The sequence below is a fragment of the Aulostomus chinensis genome, chromosome 1, assembly GCF_037954235.1.
Source record: "Aulostomus chinensis isolate RoL2024-O1b breed Wild chromosome 1, RoL_Achi_v1.0, whole genome shotgun sequence".
NCBI lineage: Eukaryota > Metazoa > Chordata > Actinopteri > Syngnathiformes > Aulostomidae > Aulostomus > Aulostomus chinensis.
This window is the reverse complement of record NC_141320.1, coordinates 26,300,598-26,323,199: the sequence shown is the minus strand read 5'-3', so window position 1 is coordinate 26,323,199 and position 22,602 is coordinate 26,300,598. Positions and strand designations below refer to the sequence as shown.

Here is a 22,602-nt window from a genome sequence, read left to right as displayed (position 1 = left end):
ATGGGTTTGGCCTGTGGTTGTTTCCTGGGGGGTGGGGTTCCTGGGGCTCCCTGTGTCCTGGGGGTTTCTGGGTGCCCTGGTGGTTTGGTCCTGACCTGCCTGCTATCCTGGGCTGGGGCGTGTTGTTCTGGTCCCCCACATCAGCTACAGCCAGCTACCCACAGCATCCAAGACAAACCGTATCCACACACACACACACACACACACACACACACGCAGTGCACAACTGATCCCTAATCACACACTCAGGCATTTATTTTTTAATTATATTAAAATAAATGGTAAACCTGCAGTGGAAATTCTGCGACCAAAGTTTTTCTTTTTTTTCTGTTGTTACTGTTTGTTTGTTTTTCTCCTATTGTTGCCCCCCCCCCTTGTCCTCCCTGTCCTGTCCCTGCTCTCTCTTCCTGTCCTCTCCTGAGCCTCAGTCCGGTAGCTTCATCAGTGAACCAACACCATTCCTAATAAAGTTCAACACAGATGGTGATAGGAGGAGTTTATCAGGTTCCTCCTTAGCAGAGTAGAACTGCTTCAGTCCAACAAGGCACCAGGAACATGGATGCTGCTGCTGAACAGGACAGGGTAAAAACTACAAAAGAAGGCTGGACAACAATCCACAGAAAAACTAGTTTACCCTTTGATTTTGACCTTTGAATTTTTACATTTTACCTTTCAGACGTTCACACACAACCCGGAAATGGCTTTTTACACCTAAAATCCCCTAAAATGCTCTCTGAGGACCTCTGCAGCTCCACTTCCTGGCTGAATGAGGGGCCCAGCAGGTCCCTGCGGGGACTCACCTGCTCTGTCCAGCCTGACTCGGGGCTTCAGCACGGCATCGAGCAGCAACCTCTGCCGGCGGTTCTCCCGCTCGTACTCCGCCACGGTTTCCTCCAGCAGAGCCACGATCTGCTCCGCGGCCGCCGCCAGCCGCTCGGTGAGCAGCGCTCTCAGCACCGGGACTCCAGCCGCTGAGTCTCCTTCTCCCAGCTGCAGCAGGAAGTCTTCAGCGGCGGCGAGGATCCGCTCCTGGACCGACACCCGCAGCAGCTGCGCGGCGCACATGTTGAGGTTCTACCGGCGCCACTCAGCCTTCAGGAGACAAAGACCGAGGCCGGGGGTTCACGGACTTCTCCTTCTTTCCTTGTTGTGTTCAAAGCTTCCCGCGTCTTCGTCTCGTTTTGTGAAGCGCGTATTGATGACGTATGTGGTGACGTCCGAAGCCTCTCCAGCTGGCAGTGACCACGTGACTGATTCAGGACCTGCTTCTCTGGCTTGGCGTGAGATTCTAAATGTAAAGCAGTGAAACGCCGTGGTTTCCTCCCTCCTCGTCCAAAAGCGTTCGCTATTTGATCAAAGGAAGGAGAAACAAGTGACTCGATGTTGTGGAGGCTGAACTCAGAGTTGAGAGAACTTTCATTCTGATCTGAGAGCAGCAACAAAGCCACTGAGAAAAACTGAACCACTGTCAGAGTCGGCACAGCACCAGTAGTCAGGCTGTGTTCACACTGGGAGAAACCATCGGACAGAAACCTCCCTCAGTCACACTGAAGGAACCTGAACTGACTGCTGCAGCTGGGACACACACACACACACACACACACACACACACACACACACACACACACACACACACACACACACTTACACACACACACACAGCAGGAAACATGGACAGAGAGATAAAAGCACAGGATGCCTCCTCCTCCTCCTTCCAGAGATCAACTGATCTCCAGATTGACTTCAGTTCTTTGATCAGAATTCTTCTTCCTCCTTGATAGATTTATTGATACTTTGTCATAGACGGTCCATTCCTATTGGAGGATGTTAAAGAGCAGAAGAACCAGGTTCCCATGAAGGAACTAGAATATTTATATACTGTATTGCAGTCGTTTCCAACATCCATCCATCCATTGTCTTCCTCTTATTCCTGTTAAGGGTCATGGGGGGTGGAGCCTATCCCAGCGTCTACAGGCGAGAGGCGGGGTTCACCCTGGACAGGTCACCAGTCCATCACAGGACCAACACATAGAGACAGACAACCATTCACACTCACAGTCACACCTACAGTCAATTTAGAGTATCAATCAGCCTCGTCCTCTCTTGATGTCTTTGGACTGTGGGAGGAAGCAGGAGAACCAGAGAGAACCCACACAGGAACAGAGAGAACATGGAGACTCCACACAGAAAGATCCTGTGCTCCAGCCAGGACTGGAACCCTGAACCTTCTAGCTGTGAGGTATTTTTATCTCACAAGTGGAAAAATGTAGAATCTTCATGTCATTACATGTCGTTCTCCATTGGGTCACTAGGGGGCAGCACCTACCTGCATCACCAATATGAGCCTTCAGTCTGTCAGGGGGTAGAATTCAGTCACCACCAATGACATCACAGTCAGAGTTTAGACATCAAAGACAGACATTAAAGCCTCTCTGATAAAACAAAAATATACTGCAATATTTTTTTCCAAAGTGAGACCCTCTTTATTCTCTAGTTTAATCTGCTGCAATAATAATGAGCATCTTTGTCAGTCTACTGATGAATGTCAGATATCTTTGATGACCAAACCTGGACGTTTGTCTCAGTTTGACTGGAAGTCTCATTCATTCATTTCTCCTCCATGATTTCCTGCAATGATTTCCTGGTTCTGCTCCATTCAGGTTCAGAGAGCTGAGATTAAAATCACTCAGGAATAAAAGAGGAGACACCAACAAGTCAGCATGGAAGAGGAGCAGCTTTTCAAACTGGTCACCCTGGCTGCTGGTCTGGGCCTCCCTTTGCCTCGGTGCTCCTTGAACCAGTGAAGGTCCTGGTCCAGTCTTCTCCACTGAGTCCTCGTCAACAGGGAGCACCTCCCCACCAGAGAGGTGCAGGGCAAAGGAAAGGAAAACTCCAACCAGAATGAACGCTGCACTAAAAACTGCCCTCCATTTCTTGAGGGGAACGTTGGGTCTTCCTCAGGCAAATGGCAGTCAGCAGTGGCTCAACATCTGAACTGAGCCCAGACCTGGTCAGCTGATCATTCACCAGCTCAGCCCCTCCCACTCATGACGAAGACCTTGAAAACCCCAACATCACCTCCTCCACCTCAGTCTGGCGTGTCTGGATGGAGGGCTGTGATGTCAGCAGCGATGACATCACTGACACAAACACACTGATCTCTGACTGGTTTGGTCTGAGTGGGATTCAGTGACATCACACGACCTGCACCAGATGAAGGGGCGGGGCATCCAGGAGCTGTGACATCACTGGTGACTCTTGTTGGGCCGCCTTCTTGGCCAAAGTGGAGGAGAACAGGACCCAAATACAGACGGGGGAGAGGAGCGTTCAACAAAAGGAGGCTTGAATGATGAAAAGACAAAGAACAACAAAGGAACTCAAAGCACCAACAGAGGAGAAAAGACAAAGTAGCAAACAAAAGCCAAACTTCCACTGGAAACTTGGAGGAGCTGGAACAGGAGGGGGAGAACATGAGGCTGAGAACCCTGGAGAATGAGAGGTGGACAAATCCACCAGCGCAGCATCAGGAGAGCAAAGAAACCAGAAGGAGCTTTGAGGAGCTGCTGACATGCAGCCAGGGAGCGTCTGCCTGAGATGGGAGGAGCTGCTCATCCACCCAGATGGAGAAGCAGCCATCTTGCTCTTCTGACGCCGACCGGCAGAAGGAACAGAGGAGGTGAGGGGCCTCACGTTGTCATGGCAACATGGAAACATTCCACTCTATCAGTGGTGACTCCATCAGACGCACTTTGTCTTTGTGAAGATCAAAGTGAAAGGAAATAATAAAATAAAACAATGAAGGCTGCATGAACTGAGTGACACACTTGAGGATGACATCAGCGAAATGTGTGATGTCACACTGCTGAGTCGTGAGGTCACCACCAGAGAACAAATGAGTGATGAGATGCTGATTATTGACTCTCTACTTTAAATGATCTCACTCTCTTCCAGCTTGAAGAAGTTTGAGGATGAATGAAGTCAAGAACTGGAAAAATGGAGAACGTTCATGTCATTACATGTTGTTCTCCACTGGGTCACTAGGGGGCAGCACCTACCTGCAACTCCTGTGAGCCCTCAGTCTCTCCTCATTTTCAGGCTCCAACTAAAATGAAGCTTCAACTCTTCTGAATCCTCTCCACCTGTCAGGTCTGTTTGAAACTTCCAGGTTTGATCAACATCCCAGTCTGAACACATCTACAGGTCAGTAGTGACCACAGCGCCACCTACTGGCAGCAGGAAATGACAGATTTGACACTGAGATGTCCTCATGTAGCCTGTTCATGGTGTCCTGCTCAGATGTGGTCAGACCCACCCTGAGAGTTTGGGGAGAACCCTTGAAGCCTGGGACTTCAGGTCCAACGCTGAGACCACGGCGTGATGGAGAGTTCTGATGATTCATCAGCACAATCAGACTCTGAGAACTCCTCCCTCCCTGGTTGATCTGAGTCAAAGTTCCCATGTCTGATCAACTTCCTGTCCTGATGACATCACTACTGCAGGTGACCAGTTAGCATTGCTCTGTTTGATGAAGCTGCGTTCAGGGAATGAGGAAGTTTCCCTTTGTGTCACTGCTTCTCTACTAATCTGATCTCTGATCAGTTCACCAAGAAGAGTCTGGGGTCAGGGGCTTGATGAGTAGAGCTGTTTAGTCAGGAGGAGGCTGCTCTGCTTGGTTCCTGACACTGAAACAAGACCTTCATGTATTTATGATGACATCACCAATAGGAGCCTTCAGTCTGTCAGGGGGTAGAATTCAGTCAGCACCAATGACATCAGAGTCAGAGACAGACATCAAAGTATATTGGAAAATATACTGCAGTATAATAAATATTAGATTTCCATGTATGGGAACCTCACTCTCAAAAGTAAAAAGTATTCTTTGTGCTGGTCCAGGCCAAGATGGTGGTGTATGTGAGCTGAAGGAGGAGGGTGGGTTCTGTTCCTGTGTGTGGAACTCATCAGATCCAGGATCCAGGATCCAGCTGGACTTCAGCTTTCATCAAATATCAGGAGATTTGGACTCATTTAGAAATGTGTGGTGCCACCAGAGAGTCCTGAGTCCTGTGGAAGACGACAAGCTGTTGTTGGTGAACCTGCTGAAGATAAATGTGTGTGTGTGTGTGTGTGTGTGTGTGTGTGTGTGTACATACGTTCATGTCTGTGTAGGTCCATGTGTGTATCGTTCAGCATGAGTGTCTATAAACTGATCTTTTGATTGAAAGGAATGGTGATTTTGTTGAGAATGTGATCATTCAAAGTCCACAGTGAAATGCTTTAATATATAAGAGCAGCAAATAAAACGGATTTTAAAAAATTAAAAATCTCTCTCTCTCTCACACCGTTGGTCAAGGCAGACACAAAGATCATGAGAATCTGGATCTTGTGTTTGGCTTCAGTGAAACCAAACCAGATGAACCAACAAGTGTTCATTCTGGTGGTTTTTCAAACTCTCCAAAGCTGCTTTTATTTTGGCTGTTGAAACTTAGGAACGGTGAGTTCTCTCTTCTTTTTATCTTTAGTTCTGAAACCGTCTGTTGTCACGGTCCAGCAGCGATGCCTCTCGGTTGCTATGGTTACTGAGCTCAGAGAGAAATGAGAGACCGAAGACGAGTTTCCTCCAAAAGTCTCCTCAGCAGAGTCGTGTGAGGACGAGCAGCAGAAGTCTCAGCCTCCTGTCCCCTTTTAGAGCTGATCAGTCTCTCTCTGCAGGGTCCAGTCGTCCCTCCCTGCTGCTGCTGCTGGTTTTTCTTGAAGTTCATTGAAAATCCAAGCAGAAGCAAAGTTGATGTGAGTGACATCATCAGAGAGAAGCTGCTAATCTGATGAAGGACCACAATCAGGATGAAGAATTGGGGATGAAGATCACAACGTCATCAGCAGAAAATCTGAATCCTAGTTCTTCTAGTTCTAGTTCTTCTCATCAAGCCTGTGTGTGTGTGTGAGTGTGTGTGTGTGTGTGTGAGTGTGTGTGTGTGTGTGTGTGTCAGCAGCTCCCAGCTGCAGCAGTCAGTTCAGTTTCACTTCAGTGTGACTGAGGGAGGTTTTTGTACGATGGTTTTTCACAGTGTGAACACCCACTGACTGTTGATGCTGTGAAGACTCTGACAGTGATAAACGGCTGCATCTTCAGCCTGAACTCCACTGATGGTCAGAGTGAAGCCAGAGTTTGATCCACTGCCTGAAAAACAAGCTGGAATCCCTGATGCTCTCGAGGTGGCCCAGTAAATGAGAAGTTTAGGAGGTTCTCCTTCTCTCTGCTGGTACCAGGATAAACGGTTCCCACTATAAACATCCTGACTTGTTGAACATGGGAGGGAGACGGAGGCTCCTGGAGCAGATCTCACTGCTGCAGGCTGAGTCACGGTGACCTCTGTTGTGCGCTGAAGAGCGAATTGGTCAAAAATAATGATATAATTATCGATTATTAAATAAATTACGAATTAATATTAAATATTAATTATTCGGGGCACCACCCTGATGAGTTCAGGGAAACTAAAAAACGACCAAACTTGTAACAGTTACCAGTCTCTCACAGAGTTTATCTACTAACAGTCAATATTCTGTAACATGAACGACCAAGGGACAGCTCTGATGTTGGAGGATGAGATCAAAGCACTGCTGTTGCTGAGACACGTGACCACAAGTTGGTACACAAAAGACACTACGACTCCTCTCTTATAATAAAAATATATTTATTAACAGTGCATCAATCAATCAGCAACACGTTGGTACAACGGTTATCTGACCAAAAGAAACAAGTGATAATATGTGTGTGTGTGTGTGTGTGTGTGTGTGTGTGTAAACATGTGTGTGAGGGAGTAAGGAAGGGGAGGGGGGGAGTCTGGTTGCCTAGCAACCACATTGCGTCGCAGCAAGGCGAACAGCTAGGCTAGTTAGCTGAGGCTAGCTAGCCGCTAGTTAGCACCGTGGAGGTAGAACTTATGGAATGTTAATAACTCAGCGTAGCGCTTAGCAAGAGAGAGAGAGAGAGAGAGAGCGAGAGAGAGAGAGAGGACAAAGGTAAACCCAAAAATGTGTGTGTTAACACACTTGTGCAGTATTAATAACAGGTAACACCTTCTTGAGAGGTCACAGTTATTAATAACTAACATCAATAAATAATATATAATGCGATGTAATTTCTGCTAATTACAGGACTTCGTCACATCAACAGAGCATTCACAAACATCATACAACACACTAAGCGATTTCTCTGCCCAGAAAATGCCTAGTTAAGGGAATCCTTACTTGACCCGGTGGAGCGGTAAGGGATTCGATTTCCATGTTCCGGAGCGCGGTTCAGCTCAACTCGGAGGGCAGCAGAGCGGCGGCGGGGCAGCCTGCAGGGTCTGCTGGAGTTACTGGTGGGAAGGATGAAGAAGCTGGGATGAGCTTTCTTTCACCAGGGACCAGTTCACGCGGACTGCGTGGCTCGACGGTGGCTTCTCTGGACGCTGTGACAGGAGGGAGAGAGGTGTCCTTGTGGAGTCTCTGTCATCACTGCACTGCCCACTTGAGGTCCAAGTGGAGAACCGGAGAGGTTGAAGACCACTGGAGAGGTTGAACCTTCTGAAGACGCTGAAAACCACCAAAGAGAAGAAAACCACCGAAGAAAAAGAATCTTCTCCGCACTGAATTTTTATGTGTGAGACAGATGATGTCACTTCCCGTGGGATGGTACTGGCTCTCAGCCAATAGCATTTTGACAGGCAACTTCCGGTCAGACTGACTCACAGGTTCTTGGAGGGTGGGGGCCGTGGCCAGAATCATCACCCCTTTTTACAACCCTTTGTTCAAGAACATGTGGCCACTTGAATTCAGGCTTTGAAAAGGGGTGTTAGGCCTCACAGGCCGAAAGCCTTTCTTCAGCTGGACTAACTGCCACATCTCTGAATTAATCTCTTGGTCTGGTTGAGTTGGGAAAAGAGTTGCTTAAAACCTCAAAATGATGCTACAGTGATGTAGTGAGAGTTGCTACGAACCTCAAAATGATGCTACAGTGATATAGTGAGAGTTGCTACTAACCTCAAAATGATGCTACAGTGATGTCGTGAGAGTTGCTACTCATCTCAAAATGATGCTACAGTGATGTAGTGAGTTGCTACGAACCTAAGAAATGATGCTACAGTGATGTAGTGATAGTTTCTACGAATCTCAAAATTATGCGAAAGTGTTGTAATGAGAGTTGCTACTAACCTACGAAATGATGCTACAGTAATGTAGTGAAAGTTGCTACTAATCTCAAAATGATGCTAAAGAAATGCGATGAGAGTTGCTATGAACCTATGAAATGATGCTACAGTGATGTAGTGATATTTGCTACTAATCTCAAAATCATGCTAAAGTGATGTAATGAGAGTTGCTTCTAACCAAAGAAATGATGCTACAGTGATGTAGGCAGAGTTGCTACGAACCTCAAACTGATGCTTCCAGTAATGTAGTGAGAGTTGCTACAAATCTCAAAATGATGCTGCAGTGATGTAGTGAGAGTTGCTACTAACCTCAGAAATGATGCTACAGTGATGTAGTGAGAGTTGCTACGATCCTCAAAATGATGCAACAGTGATGTGGTGAGACTTGATAGTAATTTCAAAATCACGCTAAAGTGATGTAATGATAGTTGCTACATACTTAAGAAATGATGCCACAGTGATGTAGTGATAGTTGCTACGAATCTCAAAATTATGCGAAAGTGCTGTAATGAGAGTTGCTACTAACCTACGAAATGATGCTAGAGTGATGTCGTGAGAGTTGCTACTAATCTCAAAATCATGCTAAAGTGATGTCATGAGAGTTGCTTCTAACCAAAGAAATGATGCTACAGTGATGTGGTGAGAGTTGCTACGAACCTCAAACTGATGCTTCCAGTAATGTATTGAGAGTTGCTACCAACCTCAAAATGATGCTGCAGTGATGTCATGGGAGTTGCTACTAACCTACAAATGTAAAAAATGATGCGACAGTGATGTAGTGAGAGTTGCTACGAATCTCAAAATGATGCTACAGTAATGTCGTGAGAGTTGCGACTATCCTTAAAATGATGCGACAGTGATGTAGTGAGAGTTGCTACGATCCTCAAAATGATGCTAAAGTGATGTAATGAGAATTGCGAAAAACCTAAGAAGTGATGCTACAGTGATGTGGTGAGAGTTGATACTAATTTAAAAATAATGCTAAAGTGGTGTAGTGAGAGTTGCTACGAACCGCAAAATGATGCTACAGTGATGTAATGAGAGTTGCTACTTACCTAAGAAATGATGCGACAGTGATGTGGTGAGAGTTGCTACGAACCTCAAAATGATGCTACAGTGATGTAGTGAGAGTTGCTAGGAATCTCAAAATGATGCTACAGTGATGTCATGAGAGTTGCGACTTTCCTCAAAATGATGCGAAATTGCTGTAATGAGAGTTGCTACTAACCTACGAAATAATGCTACAGTAATGTAGTGAGAGTTGCTACTCATCTCAAAATGATGCTACAGTCATGTAGTGAGTTGCTACGAACCTAAGAAATGATGCTACAGTGATGTAGTGATAGTTTCTACGAATCTCAAAATTATGCAAAAGTGATGTCATGAGAGTTGCTTCTAACCAAAGAAATGATGCGACAGTGAGAGTTGCTACGATCCTCAAAATGATGCAACAGTGATGTGGTGAGACTTGATAGTAATTTCAAAATCACGCTAAAGTGATGTCATGATAGTTGCTACATACCTAAGAAATGATGCTACAGTGATGTGGTGAGAGTTGCTACTAACCTACGAAATGATGCTACAGTGATGTAATGAGAGTTGCTACTAACCTACGAAATGATGCGACAGTAATGTAGTGAGAGTTGCTACTAATCTCAAAATGATGCTAAAGAAATGCGATGAGAGTTGCTATGAACCTATGAAATGATGCTACAGTGATGTAGTGATATTTGCTACGAATCTCAAAATCATGCTAAAGTGATGTCATGAGAGTTGCTTCTAACCAAAGAAATGATGCGACAGTGAGAGTTGCTACGATCCTCAAAATGATGCAACAGTGATGTGGTGAGACTTGATAGTAATTTCAAAATCACGCTAAAGTGATGTCATGATAGTTGCTACATACCTAAGAAATGATGCTACAGTGATGTGGTGAGAGTTGCTACTAACCTACGAAATGATGCTACAGTGATGTAATGAGAGTTGCTACTAACCTACGAAATGATGCGACAGTAATGTAGTGAGAGTTGCTACTAATCTCAAAATCATGCTAAAGTGATGTCATGAGAGTTGCTTCTAACCAAAGAAATGATGCAACAGTGATGTGGTGACAGTTGCTAAGAACCTCAAACTGATGCTTCCAGTAATGTCGTGAGAGTTGCTACAAACCTCAAAATGATGCTGCAGTGATGTCATGGGAGTTGCTACTAACCTACAAATGGAAAAAATGATGCGACAGTGATGTAGTGAGAGTTGCTACGATCCTCAAAATGATGCAACAGTGATGTGGTGAGACTTGATAGTAATTTCAAAATCACGCTAAAGTGATGTCATGATAGTTGCTACATACCTAAGAAATGATGCTACAGTGATGTGGTGAGAGTTGCTACGAATCTCAAAATGATGCTACAGTCATGTCGTGAGAGTTGCGACTATCCTTAAAATGATGCGACAGTGATGTGGTGAGAGCTGGAACGATCCTCAAAATGAGGTGGCAGTTATGTAGTGAGAGTTGATACTAATCTCAAAATGATGCTGACAGTGATGTGGTGAGAGTTGATAGTAATTTCAAAATCACGCTAAAGTGATGTAATGAGAGTTGCTACTTACCTAAGAAATGATGCTACAGTGATGTGGTGAGAGTTGCGACTATCCTCAAAATGATGCGACAGTGATGTAGTGAGAGTTGCTACAATCCTCAAAATGATGCGAAAGTGATGTAATGAGAGTTGCTAAAAACCGAAGAAGTGGTGCTACAGTGATGTGGTGAGAGTTGATAGTAATTTCAAAATAATGCTAAAGCGGTGTAATGAGAGTTGCTACAAACCGCAAAATGATGCTACAGTGATGTAATGAGGGTTGCTGTTTACCTAAGAAATGATGCTACAGTGATGTGGTGAGAGTTGCTACGAACCTCAAAATGATGCTACAGTGATGTAATGAGATTTGCTACAAACCTAAGAAATGAAGCTACAGTGATGTAGTGAGAGTTGCTACGAACCTCAAAATGATGCTACAGTGATGTTGGGAGAGTTGATACTAATCTCAAAATGATGCTGACAGTGATGTGGTGAGAGTTGCTACAATCCTCAAAATGATGCTACAGTGATGTTATGACAGTTGCTACTAACCTAAGAAATTATGCAGACAGCGTTGTGGTGAGAGTTGATAGTAATTTCAAAATCATGCTAAAGTGATGTCATGAGAGTTGCTTAAAACCGAAGAAATGATGCTACAGTGATGTAGGCAGAGTTGCTACGATGCTCAAATTGATGCTTCCAGTAATGTAGTGAGAGTTGCTACGAACCTCAAAATGATGCTACAGTAATGTAATGAGAGTTGCTACGAATCTCAAAATGATGCTACAGTGATGTCATAAGAGTTGCTATCTACCTAAGAAATGATGCGACAGTGATGTCATGAGAGTTGCTACGAACCTCAAAATGATGCTACAGTGATGTAATGAGAGTTGCTACGATGCTCAAATTGATGCTTCCAGTAATGTAGTGAGAGTTGCTACAAACCTCAAAATGATGCTACAGTGATGTCATGGGAGTTGCCACTAACCTAAGAAATGATGCTACAGTGATTAAATGAGAGTTGCTACTATCCTCCAAATGATGCGACAGTGATGTCGTGAGAGTTGATACGAATCTCAAAATGATGCTGACAGTGATGTGGTGAGAGTTGATAGTAATTTCAAAATCATGCTAAAGTGATGTAATGAGAGTTGCTACATACCTAAGAAATGATGCTACAGTGATGTGGTGAGAGTTGCTACTTACCTAATAAATGATGCTACAGTGACGTGGTGAGAGTTGCTACGAACCTCAAAATGATGCTAAAGTGATGTAATGAGAGTTGCTACGATACGCAAAATGATGCTACAGTGATGTGGTGAGAGTTGCTACTATCCTCAAAATGAGGTGACAGTGATGTAGTGAGAGTTGATACGAATCTCAAAATGATGCTGACAGTGATGTGGTGAGAGTTGATAGTAATTTCAAAATCACGCTAAAGTGATGTAATGAGAGTTGCTACATACCTAATAAATGATGCGACAGTGATGTGGTGAGAGTTGCTACGAACCTCAAAATGATACTACAGTAATGTCGTGAGAGTTGCTACGATCCTCAAAATGATGCTAAAGTGATTTAATGAGAGTTGCGAAAAACCTAAGAAGTGATGCTACAGTGATGTGGTGAGAGTTGATACTAAATTCAAAATAATGCTACAATGGTGTAGTGAGAGTCGCTACGAACCTCAAAATGATGCTACAGTGATGTAGTGAGAGTCGCTACGAACCTCAAAATGATGCGACAGTGATTTAATGAGAGTTGCTAAAAATGTCCAAATGATGCTACAGAGATGGAAGGAGAGTTGCTACAAACCGAAGAAATGATGCTACAGTGATGTGGTGAGAGTTGATAGTAATTTCAAAATCATGCAAAGGTGATGTAATGAGAGTTGCTACTTACCTAAGAAATGATGCTACAGTGATGTGGTGAGAGTTGCTACGAACCTCAAAATGATGCTACAGTTATGTAATGGGAGTTGCTACTTTCCTTAGAAATGATGCTACAGTGATGTGGTGAGAGTTGCTATGAATCTCAAAATGATGCTACAGTGATGTCATGAGAGTTCCTACGAATCTCAAAATGATGCGACAGTGATGTCGCGAGAGTTGCGAATATCCTCAAAATGATGCGACAGTGATGTAGTGAGAGTTGCTACGATCCTCAAAATGATGTGACAGTGATGTGGTGAGAGTTGATAGTAATTTCAAAATCACGCTAAAGTGATGGAATGAGAGTTGCGACTTACCTAAGAAATGATGCTACAGTAATGTAGTGAGAGTTGCTACAATCCTCAAAATGATGCTAAAGTGATGTAATGAGAGTTGCTAAAAACCTAAGAAGTGGTGCTACAGTGATGTGGTGAGAGTTGATAGTAATTTCAAAATAATGCTAAAGCGGTGTAATGAGAGTTGCTACTTCCCTAAGAAATGATGCGACAGTGATGTCGTGAGAGTTGCTACAAACCGCAAAATGATGCTACAGTGATGTGGTGAGAGTTGCTACGAACCTCAAAATGATGCTACAGTGATGTAATGAGATTTGCTACAAAACCTAAGAAATGATGCTACAGTGATGTGGTGAGAGTTGCTACGAATCTCAAAATGATGCTACAGTAATGTCGTGAGAGTTGCGACTTTCCTCAATATGATGCGACAATGATGTATGGAGAGTTGCTACGAACCACAAAATGATGCTACAGTGATGTAGGGAGAGTTGCTACGATGCTCAAATTGATGCTTCCAGTAATGTAGTGAGAGTTGCTACAAACCTAAAAATGATGCTACAGTGATGTCATGGGAGTTGCTACTTACCTAAGAAATGATGCTACAGTGATTAAATGAGAGTTGCTACTATCCTCAAAATGATGCTACAGTGATGTAATGAGAGTTGCTACATACCTAAGAAATGATGCGACAGTGATGTGGTGAGAGGTGCTACGAACCTCAAAATGATGCTACAGTGATGTAATGAGAGTTGCTAGGAATCTCAAAATGATGCTCCAGTAATGTCGTGAGAGTTGCTACAAACCTAAAAATGATGCTACAGTGATGTCATGGGAGTTGCTACTTACCTAAGAAATGATGCTACAGTGATGAAATGAGAGTTGCTACGAATCTCAAAATGATGCGACAGTGATGTCGCGAGATTTGCGACTATCCTCAGAATGATGCGACAGTGATGTGGTGAGAGCTGCTACGATCCTCAAAATGAGGTGGCAATAATGTAGTGAGAGTTGATACTAATCTCAAAATGATGCTGACAGTGATGTGGTGAGAGTTGCTACAATCCTCAAAATGATGCTAAAGTGGTGTAGTGAGAGTTGCTACGAACCGCAAAATGATGCTCCAGTGATGTAATGAGAGTTGCTACTTACCTAAGAAATGATGCTACAGTGATGTGGTGAGAGTTGCAACGAACCTCAAAATGATGCTACAGTGATGTAATGAGAGTTGCTACGAACCGCAAAATGATGCCACAGTGATGTAATGAGAGTTGCTAGGAATCTCAAAATGATGCTCCAGTAATGTCGTGAGAGTTGCGACTATCCTAAAAACTATGCTACAGTGATGTAAGGAGAGTTGCTACAAATGTCCAAATGATGCCAGAGTGATGTAATGAGAGTTGCTAAAAATGTCCAAATGATGCTACAGTGATGTGGTGAGAGTTCATAGTAATTTCAAAATCATGCTAAAGTGATGTAATGAGAGTTGCTACTTACCTAAGAAATGATGCTACAGTGATGTGGTGAGAGTTGCTACGGACCTCAAAATGATGCTACAGTGATGTAATGAGAGTTGCTACGATCCTCAAAATGATGCATCAGTGATGTGGTGAGAGTTGCTACAAACCGCAAAATGATGCTACAGTGATGTAATGAGGGTTTCTATTTACCTAAGAAATGATGCTACAGTGATGTGGTGAGAGTTGCTACGAACCTCAAAATGATTCAACAGTGATGTAATGAGAGTTGCTACGAATCTCAAAATGATGCGACAGTGATGTCGCGAGATTTGCGACTGTCCTCAAAATGATGCGACAGTGATGTAGTGAGAGTTGCTACGATCCTCAAAATGATGCGACATTGATGTGGTGAGAGTTGCTACGATCCTCAAAATGAGGTGGCAATAATGTAGTGAGAGTTGATACTAATCTCAAAATGATGCTGACAGTGATGTGGTGAGGGTTGATAGTAATTTCAAAATCACGCTAAAGTGATGTAATGAGAGTTGCTACTTACCTAAGAAATTATGCTACAGTGATGTAGGGAGAGCTGATACTAATCTCAAAATGATGTTTACAGTGATGTGGTGAGAGTTGCTACAATCCTCAAAATGATGCTACAGTGATGTCATGAGAGTTGCTAGGAATCTCAAAATGATGCTCCAGTAATGTCGTGACAGTTGCGACTATCCTAAAAATGATGCTACAGTGATGTGGTGAGAGTTGCTACGAACCGCAAAATGATGCTACAGTGATGTAATGAGAGTTGCTACGAATCTCAAAATGATGCGACAGTGATGTCGCGAGAGTTGCGACTATCCTCAAAATGAGGTGGCAGTTATGTCGTGAGAGTTGATACTAATCTCAAAATGATGCTGACAGTGATGTGGTGAGAGTTGATAGTAATTTCAAAATCACGCTAAAGTGATGTAATGAGAGTTGCTACTTACCTAAGAAATGATGCAACAGTGATGTAGTGAGAGTTGCTACGATCCTCAAAATGATGCTAAAGTGATGTAATGAGAGTTGCGACAAACCTAAGAAGTGATGCTACAGTGCATTGCTGCTTACCTAAGAAATGATGCTACAGTGATGTGGTGAGAGTTGCGACTATCGTCAAAATGATGCTCCAGTAATATCGCGAGAGTTGCGACTATCCTCAAAATGATGCGACAGTGATGTAGTGAGAGTTGCTACGATCCTCAAAATGATGCGACAGTGATCTGGTGAGAGCTGCTACGATCCTCAAAATGAGGTGGCAGTTATGTAGTGAGAGTTGATACTAATCTCAAAATGATGCTGACAGTGATGTGGTGAGAGTTGATAGTAATTTCAAAATCACGCTAAAGTGATGTAATGAGAGTTGCTACTTACCTAAGAAATTATGCTACAGTGATGTGGTGAGAGTTGCTACAATCCTCAAATGATGCTACAGTGATGTTATGACAGTTGCTACTAACCTAAGAAATTATGCTGACAGTGTTGTGGTGAGAGTTGATAGTAATTTCAAAATCATACTAAAGTGATGTAATGAGAGTTGCTTATAACTGAAGAAATGATGCTACAGTGATGTAGGCAGAGTTGCTACGATGCTCAAATTGATGTTTCCAGTAATGTAGTGAGAGTTGCTACAAACCTCAAAATGATGCTACAGTGATGTCATGGGAGTTGCTACTAACCTAAGAAATGATGCTACAGTGATGAAATGAGAGTTGCTACAATTGTCAAAATGATGCGACAGTAATGTAGTGAGAGTTGCTACGATCCTCAAAATGATGCTATAGTGATGTGGTGAGAGTTGCTACTTACCTAAGAAATGATGCTACAGTGATGTCATGGGAGTTGCTACTAACCTAAGAAATGATGCTACAGTGATGAAATGAGAGTTGCTACAATTGTCAAAATGATGTGACAGTAATGTCGTGAGAGTTGCTACGATCCAAAAAATGATGCTACAGTGATGTTATGACAGTTGCTACTAACCTAAGAAATGATGCTACAGTGATGAAATGAGAGTTGCTACAAATGTCAAAATGATGCGACAGTGATGTGGTGAGAGTTGATAGTAATTTCAAAATCACACTAAAGTGATGTAGTGAGAGTTGCTACATATCTAAGAAATGATGCTACAGTGATGTGGTGAGAGTTGCAACTTACCTAATAAATGATGCTACAGTGATGTGGTGAGAGTTGCTACGAACCTCAAAATGATGCTACAGTAATGTCGTGAGAGTTGCTACGATCCTCAAAATGATGCTAAAGTGATGTAATGAGAGTTGCGACAAACCTAAGAAGTGATGCTACAGTGATGTGGTGAGAGTTGATACTAATTTCAAAATAATGCTAAAGTGGTGTCGTGAGAGTTGCTACGAACCGCAAAATGATGCTACAGTGATGTAATGAGAGTTGCTACTTACCTAAGAAATGATGCTACAGTGATGTGGTGAGAGTTGCTACGAACCTCAAAATGATGCTACAGTGATGTAATGAGAGTTGCTAGGAATCTCAAAATGATGCTACAGTGATGTAAGGAGAGTTGCTACAAATGTCCAAATGATGCTAGAGTGATGTAATGAGAGTTGCTACAAACCTAAGAAATGATGCGACAGTGATGTGGTGAGAGTTGATAGTAATTTCAAAATAACGCTAAAGTGATGTAATGAGAGTTGCTACTTACCAAAGAAATGATGCTACAGTGATGTAATGAGAGTTGTGACAAACCTAAGAAGTGATGCTACAGTTATGTAATAAGAGTTGCTACTTTCCTAAGAAATGATGCTACAGTGATGTGGTGAGAGTTGCTACGAACCTCAAAATGATGCGACAGTGATGTCGCGAGAGTTGCGACTATCCTAAAAATGATGCGACAGTGATGGAGTGAGAGTTGCTACGATCCTCAAAATGATGCTGACAGTGATGTGGTGAGAGTTGATCGTAATTTCAAAATCATGCTAAAGTGATGTAATGAGAGTTGCTACTTACCTAAGATATGATGCTACAGTGATGTGGTGAGAGTTGATACTAATTTCAAAATTATGCTAAAGTGGTGTAGTGAGAGTTGCTACGAACCGCAAAATGATGCTACAGTGATGTAATGAGAGTTGCTACTTACCTAAGAAATGATGCTACAGTGATGTGGTGAGAGTTGCTACGAACCTCAAAATGATGCTACAGTGATGTAATGAGAGTTGCTACGAATCTCAAAATGATGCTACAGTAATGTCGCGAGAGTTGAGACTATCCTCAAAATGATGCGACAGTGATGTAGTAAGAGTTGCTGCGATCCTCAAAATGAGGTGGCAGTGATGTAGTGAGAGTTGCTACAAATGTCCAAATGATGCTAGAGTGATGTAATGAGAGTTGCTACAAACCTAAGAAATGATGCGACAGTGATGTGGTGAGAGTTGATAGTAATTTCAAAATCACGCTAAAGTGATTTAATGAGAGTTGCTACATACCGAAGAAATGATGCTACAGTGATGTGGTGAGAGATGCTAGAAACCTCAAAATGATGCTACAGTGATGTAATGAGAGTTGCTACGAATCTCAAAATGATGCGACAGTAATGTCATGAGAGTTGCGACTATCCTCAAAATGATGCTCAAGTGATGTAATGAGAGTTGCGACAAACCTAAGAAATGATGCTCAAGTGATGTGGTGAGTGTTGCTAGGAACCTCAAAATGATGCAGGGTGACTTTGTGGAAAGTCTTGCACTCCCAACACATTCATTCTCACGAATGCAGTGACAGGTCAGAGCCAAGGGAGCCTCCATGTCCACAGATGTCCACATGGCAGCTGGACTTCCTTTTTCACTCCTTCCCGTTCCTCCTGGTACTTTTTGACCACCGTTTGTTTGATGGTCTGAAAATGACACCCAGAGTAAATCAATACATTGAAATTAGAGATGAAATAAACTGGAGATATCAACGACTGCTTTAGATCATTTCCACACAAACCTTTCTGGTTGGCAAACATATGAGGCTCAAGGACCTGAACCAGTTCCCTGAACCCTTCCCTCTCAACAGTGCTGAGGGGCTGGCAGTCCTTCAGGATCAAATTCAGCAGAGCCTCATCCAGCATCTGCTTCCTGGAAGCTGGATGGTTCAAGATGAAGGAGAGAAGAAATGAAGAGGAATTAATGATCAATGAAGCAACTGTGAGTCAGTTGGAGAGTGGCTGTATACCTGAGTTCATCCTGGTGGATCTGGGACTTCATTCTCATGCCTGGCCCCATCATGCCTCAGCACTGAAGAGGTGCTTTTGTTGAGATGAGACGCTTCTGTCCAACAAATGCCACATTCAACCTGCAGAAAAGAACATGAGTACTCAGCTAAAAGTTCCTTTCTTCATGGTGACTGGTGTTTCTTAGTCTTAGACCACCAGGTTTCCAATGAGGTGTATCGGATACGTTGTTGTGTGCCGCTGAAATCCGTCCAATTCCGGCGTTGTTTCCTCATGAAATATGTTTGCCTTAAAGCTCATTAAAGTGTTGAACCACAATATCGTTCACCATAACTTAGTCAACTTCAAGATCACCTCCTTCTACATTCCAGTCCCGGCTGCTCCTGTTCTGCTGCAGTCCAGAAAACAACAACCCGATACAATTGGCGCTCCTTCCCACAGCTCCGGCCCGGATCCGCATGGTTCCGCTGACTGACTGTGAGACGCGCTCCCTCCAGAGTGGCACAGCCCGATGGGGTCCTTATCTGGCACGGGGGCGTAACACAGGTGCGACTGGAAAGCCTGGTTTATTCTGCGTCGAGGGAACGCGTTGCTCTGCAATTCACCGCCAAGCCGCTAGGGGGTGTGGCTTTGTCTTTGTATTGTTTACGGGGCTCTTGTCGGATTCCTTGGTTTTCTTCCGGTCACAGACAACAATTGTTGGCCTTTTGTCAGTCTTTGTAGTGCCGCGAATAATCCTTTCTTCGTCTTGGTCCATTTTTTCTTGAAGCTTTCACCACAGAAACTGTGAAAATGGCGGTGTTGTGCTGCGACTGAACCGGAAATGACGTTCTGAGCGGATCAATTACAGTCCTCGACGTTGACGTCACCACGCGTTGACGCGACACGGAGGCAGGATTTTGTTGGGGTTTGCGTGGACGCGACGCAGAAGCATAAATCAGGCTTTAGTGGTTTCGAATCTCACGCCAAGCCGGAGAACCAGGTCTTGAATCAGTCACGTGGTCACTGCCGGTCGGCGAGGCTTTGGACGTCACTAAATACGTCATCGATAATCGTTTTTCAAACCGAAATCCTGGATCACTCCACTCATCACTACCACTGCTACCAGGTTAGCGAGTCTGGAGTGGCACAGAGAACAGAGCTTGGACTCTGCTCGTTTTGAAGAAGACGAAGAAGAAAAGAAGCGGAAGGCCTCGGTCTTTGTCTCCTGAAGGCTGAGTGGCGCCGGTAGAACCTCAACATGTGCGCCGCGCAGCTGCTGCGGGTGTCGGTCCAGGAGCGGATCCTCGCCGCCGCTGAAGACTTCCTGCTGCAGCTGGGAGAAGGAGACTCAGCGGCTGGAGTCCCGGTGCTGAGAGCGCTGCTCACCGAGCGGCTGGCGGCGGCCGCGGAGCAGATCGTGGCTCTGCTGGAGGAAACCGTGGCGGAGTACGAGCGGGAGAACCGCCGGCAGAGGTTGCTGCTCGATGCCGTGCTGAAGCCCCGAGTCAGGCTGGACAGAGCAGGTGAGTCCCCCCACACTGACCAGGAGAACCGAGAGACCGCAGTCCTACCAGCAAGTGTCTCCGGTCTGGTTGTGTCCGTAATCCGGGTCATTGTGTTCAGACCGTCTGAGCAGGAGTGGAACAACGTAGAAGTGTTTCGTAGTTGACGGCTATTCGGTGTTGGTGGAGCCTTAAAACCTCACCTGGCTCGGGACACGCTGGGCGCCATCTTGGCTGCCTCCTGACCAACATGTAGATGGCGCTGTTTGGTTTCCAGGCTGCGTCCTTCCCGCCGTAGTTCTACTGCTTTTTGTATTTGTATGGAAGAAAAAAACAAAACTAAGAAACACGGAGAAACATCTCATCGGTTACACGTTACAAATTTTGTCCCAGCCAGAGTTTTCCTCAATTACTGGAAAGGAAAGGGACATTTCCTGATTGTTATTAATAAAGTAATCTTAGACCTTGGCTGACTGCATGTTGCTGTGTTTCGGTGGGCTGACATGTTTAGCATCAGTACAGGTCACAGTGGTCCAGCACTCACCTCTCATTCTAGAAATGAACATTCTGACTAGCAGATGTGATCATGAATGGACAAAACCATTCAGCAGAGGGGACCAGTGACCTTTGACCTGGGTGACCCAACGTTGATCCAAGCATCTGAAGCCAGCGTTTCTATTCCCAGTTTGCTGACTGGTCGTCAGTAGCAGGATGTCTCTTTTCATTGAGTTGATTTCTGTTTCTGTCTGTTGCTCCGCTGTTTCAGAGTCAAATGAAGAGATTTCTGATGTTGCTGTTTGTGTCCTGCAGATGTGGAGCAGCTGCTGGTGATTAAAGAAGAGGTTCCCCCTGAGCTGCAGGACCCAGAGCCCCCCCACATTAAAGAGGAGTGGGAGGAGCTCTGGACCAGTGAGGAGGGAGGGCAGCTTCAAGGGCAGGAGGAGGCTGATATCACCACGTTCCCCTTCACTCTGGTTCCTGTGAAGAGTGAAGGGAACGAAGAGAAACCTCAGTTCCCACATCTTCATCAGAGTCAAACTGAGGAGAACTTGAAAGAAGAGTCTCTGAGCAGCAGCCCAGTTCATCCTCTGAAAACAGAAGTTGATGGAGAAGAGTGTGGAGGACCAGAACCAGCCAGCAAGGTAGATCCAGATCCACTTGTACAACCCCAGACTGAAGACCAGATGTCAGACTCTTCTGAAGCTGAGACTGAAGTCAGTGAGGATGATTGGGTCAGACCTGATAACACGGCCACTTCTGAGCACAAGGAACCCTTTGGCTCAAGGAGGAATATGCTTCAGAAATTGAGCCCAGGACAGGAAGCGAGTCATTGCAGCTCAAAAGAACAAAAACTAAAGACTGGAAGAGAATCAGAGATCATCAGGAACGTGACCTTTGGTCCTTCTGAATCTGAGACAGAAGTCAGTGAGGATGAGCGTCCCTTTAGGTGCTCAAAGTGCAGTAAAGGTTTTAGTTACAGAAGGAATTTGGATGTACACATGAAAACACACACTGGAGAAAAACCATACCCGTGCTCAGTTTGCGGCACAGGGTTTTCAGAAAATGGATATCTAAAAAGACACATGAAGAGAACACATACTGGAGAGAAACCATTCCCATGCTCAGTTTGTGGCACCACATTTGCAGAAAAGGCAAGTGTGAAAAGACACATGACGAGAACACATACTGGAGAGAAACCATTCCCATGCTCAGTTTGCAGCACAAGATTTTCAGAAAGGGGTTGTCTGAAAAGACACATTAGGAGAGCCCATACTGGAGAGAAACCATTCCCCTGCTCAGTTTGCGGCACAAGATTTTCAGAAAGGGGTTGTCTTAATAGACATATGAGAAGACATACTGGAGAGAAACCATTCGGCTGCTCAGTGTGTGGCAAAACATTCTCAGAACAGGGACATCTGAAAAGGCACCTGAACGTGCACACTGGGGAGAAACCATTTCCCTGTGCACTTTGTGGCAAAAGATTCTCACAAAAGGGAAATCTGGGAAAGCACATGAAAACGCACACTGGGGAGAAACCATTCCCCTGTGCATTTTGTTGCAAAAGATTTTCAGAAAAAGGATGTCTGAAAAGACACATGAGGAGAACACACACTTGAGAGACATTTGTCTTGCTGAATTAGTTGCAAAAACTTCCTAGATGAGGAAAACATGAAACAACACAACAGAAAAATGTCCTTTGTCCATTCTGTGTTGGTGTGACTCAAACTGAGTAGATAATGCAATTTATCATGGTCGTTCAGACCCAACTTGGAGGTTCTGGTTTTAGAAAGCGTTTTTCAGATAATGCAGCAGGAAATGAACTCAGTTAACCTGACATAATGGAGCCATCATTGGATATGACGGTGAGAGGGCTGATCTTATTTTCTCTGAGGTCACCATGGAAAGATCCACCTGGTACCACTTACTGATCTTTGTATTGACGT

The 22,602-nt window shown here is 44.2% G+C and overlaps 1 protein-coding gene across 1 annotated transcript in view; it reads left to right on the top strand.

Moving 5' to 3' along the window:
- Positions 1-22,602, top strand: part of LOC147270955 (protein NLRC3-like) — a 47,876-nt gene continuing 25,274 nt past the window's right edge. The window contains exon 1 of the mRNA XM_086205549.1: positions 1-4. Coding sequence (XP_086061675.1) covers positions 1-4 — 4 coding nt within the window. The remainder of the gene's footprint in view (positions 5-22,602) is intronic.